General features: G+C 62.6%; 1 protein-coding gene across 1 annotated transcript; it reads left to right on the top strand.

Moving 5' to 3' along the window:
- The first annotated feature begins 1,652 nt into the window (after nucleotides 1-1,652).
- GPR132 (G protein-coupled receptor 132) lies at nucleotides 1,653-4,864 on the top strand. Its single transcript, XM_052659555.1, has 5 exons — nucleotides 1,653-1,753; nucleotides 2,420-2,516; nucleotides 2,697-2,778; nucleotides 3,101-3,250; nucleotides 3,753-4,864. The coding sequence occupies exons 1-5, from the start codon at nucleotides 1,653-1,655 to the stop codon at nucleotides 4,862-4,864; spliced, it is 1,542 nt and encodes a 513-aa protein (XP_052515515.1).
- The last annotated feature ends 582 nt before the right edge of the window (nucleotides 4,865-5,446 follow it).

Here is a 5,446-nt window from a genome sequence, read left to right as displayed (position 1 = left end):
TGTCCCTAGCGTGGAGGAGCCCACTTCCTCACTCACTCACCAACACTGAGAGCTGAAGTCCTTTATCTGTGCCAGTCTCACGGGCGAGAAGAAGACGGACGTGTGGTTGTTTCACATTCACCTTTTTTTGACCGTATGAGCAGAGTTGAGCGTTCTTCCTGTTGAGGTGTTTTCACTTTTGTGAATGATCAGCTTTGACACTTAGTTTTGTTGATTTGTGGGGGTTCTTTCTATATTAAAACTCTGCTGCTGTATCCCAGGATAAACACAAGATTTGTGTGTGTCATTGCTCAGTGGTGTCCAACTCATTGCTACCCCATGGACGTGACCCCCCAGGCTCCTCTGTCCATGGGATTCTCCAGGCAAGAATACTGGAGTGGGCTGCCATTTCCTTCTCCAGGGAATCTTCCCCACCCAGGGACTGAACCCTGGTCTCTTGCATTCCAGGCGGATGCTTTACCATCTGAGCTACTAGGGGAGGCCGAAATACAAGACTTGGCGTGTAACAAGTGCGCACTGACCATTTGTCAAATGGCTTGATTTATGATTTAATCTGATTTCCCTAAAGCAATTTCTGCCCACTCTTGCTCCAGGTCACTTTCCGCTCTGGGAGCGAACGTCTCCACAGCCCCATCTCTGCCGTGTGACGGGCACTGCCGCCCGGCCCTGAGCCCAGAGCCTGTGACATGCCAGGTGAGAGCCCCACTCGGGCCTCCTTTGACTTGGAACCTTTAGGAGGGAGCCCGTGGGAATTTTTCTACAATGTACGTGGTCTCATAACAGCGATAATTGCTTCAAAAATTAGCATGCAAAAGGAGACTTCTCAAAATAAAAACTAACCTGCAGGCAGCAAAGCCAGAGGCGCCCACCCTGTGAGGGGCCTGGGCCCCGCAGAGCCTGCCTCTCTGTCTCCCGGGGCTCGTCTGCCCAGCCCAGAAGGCTCCTTCCCAGGAGTTCAGGTCCTCTGAGTGACCCCGGGGCAGGGGCGCACTCTCGCCCGTGTGCCCAGGTGTGGTTGCCAGATGGCTGGGGGCGGGGGTGCGGCGTGGGCAGGTTAAGACGGGGCCCCATGTGCTGCCCACGTGGCCCCAGCAGGCGGCGTGTGACTGAACTATGCTGAGTCCAGGGGGCACCCTCGAGGGCGGGCGGTTGGTGGGGGACCTGGGAGCCGGAAGGAGCCCACAGGCCTCACCTGAGCCTCCACCTGGGCTTTGGGACCCCTCACACCCTGCCCCCCAAGGGGTGGGAAGACAGGGTTGGCACTGGGATGGACCCAGGGCGATGCTGCGGTCCAGGTGGTGGGCTGCTGGCTTGTGGAGGACTTGTCCGACCAGAGGGGACAGTCAGTCCAGGCTGGGCCAGCTTGGGCCAAGACAGGTGTCAGCTCCTTCCCGCCCAAGAAGTGCCCTCCCGCCAGCCGCTCCCCACGCACCTCTGGCCCCCATGCTGAATGCTGCCAGCTCTCGTGTGGGGAACTGATGCCTGGGTCTGGTGACTTGGCCGCACCCTCCGTCTGCACATGGAATGAAACCCACTTCCCAGGGGGTTAGGGCGGGGGATGGGGCCCCAGAGAAGGGACCAAGTCATGCCCGTCCGGATGGCCACTGCCAAAACCGAAAGACCAAGCGTGGCTGAGGATGCAGAGACGGAAAATGGAGCAGCTGCCGTGGAAACCATCTGGAGGGTCCTCAGAAAGCTACCGAGGGGCTCATCACACGAGCCGGCAGTACGCGCTCAGAGGAAGTGAACGCAGGTGCGGAGAAGGCATTGCGCACCTGCGGTCCCAGCGGCCGTGTCCCCGGCCAGGGGAGTGGAGGCGCGCCCGTGGCCCAGCCGCACAGCGACCCGGAGCTGCCCTGAGAAGGAAGGGCGCTCGGAGCCGGGGCTCTGAGGATGCAGTGCCCAGTCCCGGGGCACATTCTCTCTGTAATCTTGCTTGCTGTTTATCTGACTGCTGGGCCTTCGTTGCCATGCGTGGGCCCCTCTAGTCGCGGGGCACAGGCTCCAGGGTGGGCTCAGTAGGCGTGGCCCCCAGGCCTCGCTGCTCAGCCACACACACCATCTCCCCAGACCCGGGACCGAGGCTGTGTCCCCTGAGTGCGCCGGCGGACTCTCAGCCACTGGACCGCCGGGGACGTCCAAGGCCACATTCTTTACCATGCACTCCTAGGAGGGGCTGGGGGTTAAATGAGGACAGAGTTTCAGTTTTGCAAGATGAGAAAGTTCTGGAGACGGACGTGGTGAAGGCCGTACAACAGTGTGAAGGTGCTTCGTGTCACAGAAGTGGACGCGTGGAGTGTTAAGATCGTCACTTCTATCTTATGTATATTTTGCTAGAATTTTAAGAACAGGGGAAAACGGATGAGGCGCAGTCGGACTTTGGCGTCACACTGTGGGGCTGTCGCCTCCACTGCCCCAGGCCAGCCGTGCGGCCCTTCTCGATGGGCCTTCGGCCTCCTTCACCGCTTCACTGGTCGCCGCCCACCCTCACCATGCGCCTCTGCTCGGTCACACAGGCGTGTCCGACTCTTTGCAACACCATGGACCGTAGCTCTCCAGGCTCTGTCCATGGGATTCTCCAGGCAAGAATACTGGAGAGGGTTGCCATTTCCTCCTCCAGGGGATCTTCCTGACCCAGGGATCAAACCTGGGTCTCCTTCATCTCCTGCACTGCGGGTGGGTTCTTTGCCGCTGAGCCACCGGGGGAGCATGGCTCTCCTCCCGCCTTCACAGCCGGCCACGGCGAGACGCCCACGGTCATGCCAGCTTTGGGATGCGGTGAGGTTTCTTTGGCCATTGGAAAGGCCTGTGGAAGGGCCCAGGGGTCTTCAACCTCGACTGTAAGTAACCAAAAAGCCTTCACGCCTCAGGGGTCACCAGCCTACAGAAGCGAGAGCCACGTTCTGCACCATCACTGGGGCCGCCCCGCCCCATGCGGCCCACTGCCCAGTCCCTTGGCTGGGTACCGGGGCCACCGTTGCCAGAGGCTCCCACTGACCTCAAGGGGCTGCTCTGTCTCCGCTGTCCACTCTTGGAGAAGAAGGCCTCTACATGGACAGTGCCTCCAGAGGCCAGGCTCAGTTCTTCCTGCTCCCAACAGGGACCCCAAAGCCCGGGGGTGTCCGCTCCCTGTGCCCACCCACCAGCCTCGGCACGGTCCCAGCGCGAGCCCCGCAGACCCTGGGGGCACCTCCAAAGGACGGTGTGAGAGTGCGGCTGAGCCGACGCGGTGGAGGAAAGCAGGGGGCGGGTGTGGGCGTTGGGCGTCCTGGCGTCTCCAGGTCCCTGCACGTGCTGTGGGCTGGGGCGTCACGCGGTGACGGACGGCAGCGACTGCCCCGAGTGCCTGCGTCAACGGAGGACACAGCCAGGCCCAAGCTGTCGGGGCTGGTTTATATTCAGCGACTGATTCTGCCCGTCTGTTTCCCAAGGGGACGTGGACCCACCCACGGAGGGTGGGTGTGGGTTTTGAGTCAGGACACCTGCCCAGGGACTCCAAAGGTCAGCGCCTCCCCCTGGGAGGACGGCCCCCCTCCACTCAGGAAATGCCCCTGGGTGACACCCCACTAGGTATAAGCGCACAACGACCCCGAGACAGGAGAGAACGCCGGTCTGTGGGAGGGTCTGCAGGCCCCGCGCTGCGGGAGCGGGCCCTCCCTGCAAGGCTCCACGTGCTCGGAGGGTCGCTCCAGGTGATCTGATCCACGTGGTCCCCAGTCACACCTGCCCTCACGCTTGTCTGTGCCCCGCAGGAAACACCACGCTGGAGACCAGCCCTGCACTGGGGACCCTGTCGATGGGTGTGTCTCCCCACACATGCAACGTGCCCTTCAACAACAGCAGGGTGTTCCTGGTGACCGTGTATAGCGGTGTGTGCGCGCTGGGCCTGCCGGCCAACTGCCTGACGGCGTGGCTCACACTGCTGCAGGTGCGCCAGGGCCACGTGCTGGCCGTCTACCTCTTCTGCCTGGCGCTCTGCGAGCTGCTGTACATCAGCACCCTGCCGCTCTGGGTCATCTACATTCAGCACGGGCACCGCTGGCCGCTCAGCCCCTGGGCCTGCAAGGCGGCCGCCTACATCTTCTTCTGCAACCTCTACGTCAGCATCCTCTTTCTGTGCTGCGTCTCCTGCGACCGCTTCCTGGCGGTGGTGTACGCGCTGGAGACGCGCGGCCGCCGCCACCAGAGGACCGCCATCCTCATCTCTGCGGCGGTCTTCCTCCTCGTCGGGCTCGTCCACTCCCCGGTGTTCAAGATGGAGCACGATGACACCTGCTTCGAGACGCTGCCGATGGACCGCAGGGTGGCCGGGTACTACTACGCACGCTTCACGGCGGGCTTTGCCATCCCGCTGTCCATCATCGCTGTCACCAACCAGCGCATCTTCAGGACCGTCCAGCTGAGCACCAGCCTGAGCGCCGCCCAGAAGGCCAAGGTGAGGCTCCTGGCCATCGCGGTCGTGGCCATCTTCCTGGTCTGCTTCGCCCCCTATCACCTGGTGCTCCTGATCAAAGCCGCCGCCTTTTCCTACTACAGAGGGGCCGAAGTCCCCGTGTGCGCCTTTGAAATCCGCCTCTACACGGCCTCCGTGGTGTTCCTGAGCCTGGCCACCGTGAACAGCGTGGCTGACCCCATCATCTACGTGCTGGCCGCGGAACTGACACGCCAGGACGTGTGCAGGATCCACAAGGGGTGGAAAAAGTGGTCCACGAAGATGGACAACACCAAGCTCACGTGCTCGAAGGACTCAGAGGAGGCGCGCTCGCCCATGTCCCTCACAAACAGCTACGCCTTCCCGGAGCTCATCCACCCCCCAGGGCCATCGCCAGGCGCCCCAGAGGAGCTGGCTGAAGGGGCCTGCTGAGCCCAGCGCAGGAGTCCAGGGCTGGCCACCCGGTGCTGCTTGGGTCCCGCTAGCCAGTGTCCATGGTGCCGGCTGGGGAGCCCCCTCTTAATGACTCACCCCCGATTTCTGGTCCCTGGAGTCCCTGCCGCCGGGGGTCCCGGCTGAGCAGAAGCCCCAGGGAAGGTGGCAGCGTGTGCAGAGCAAGGGCGAGCCTGCTGGCCGCGGGAAAATCACACGGCGAGTGGGAGCGCTCGCTCTGGCAGGCGCTGTCCACCGTGAGCGCATAGCAGGGCAGCTGGCACAGGCCGTGTGCCCGCCTGGTGCTCTGGCAGCTGGCACAGGCCATGTGTGGGAGCTGCCTGTCAGCCTCCGCGTGATGACTTTATTTTCCTGAGCTTTTCTGCAAGCGTCGCTTGGATGCGAGTACATGGCTGGGCATCTCTGCTTCTGCCCTGGGTCGTCCATGCAAACTGTACCCCTGGTGTCAGGCCTTTGGCCGGGACAGCTCGGCACTGTGGCCCTGAGGGGAGCCGCGGGGTTGGGGGGAACCGCAAGGTGGGGTGCAGTTCATGTGGCCTCCAGAGGAAGCCCCGTGTGTGC

Source organism: Budorcas taxicolor, chromosome 21, assembly GCF_023091745.1.
Source record: "Budorcas taxicolor isolate Tak-1 chromosome 21, Takin1.1, whole genome shotgun sequence".
Lineage (NCBI taxonomy): Eukaryota > Metazoa > Chordata > Mammalia > Artiodactyla > Bovidae > Budorcas > Budorcas taxicolor.
This window is presented reverse-complemented; position numbering and strand designations above follow the sequence as displayed.

Coding starts and splice junctions, on each gene's coding strand:
- GPR132 (XM_052659555.1), top strand. CDS start 1,653: ATGGAGCAGCTGCCGTGGAAACCATCTGGAGGGTCCTCAGAAAGCTAC. Junction 2,517..2,696: donor GCCTCTGCTCGGTCACACAG/GCGTGTCCGACT, acceptor TTTGCCGCTGAG/CCACCGGGGGAGCATGGCTC. Junction 2,779..3,100: donor CATGCCAGCTTTGGGATGCG/GTGAGGTTTCTT, acceptor TGCTCCCAACAG/GGACCCCAAAGCCCGGGGGT.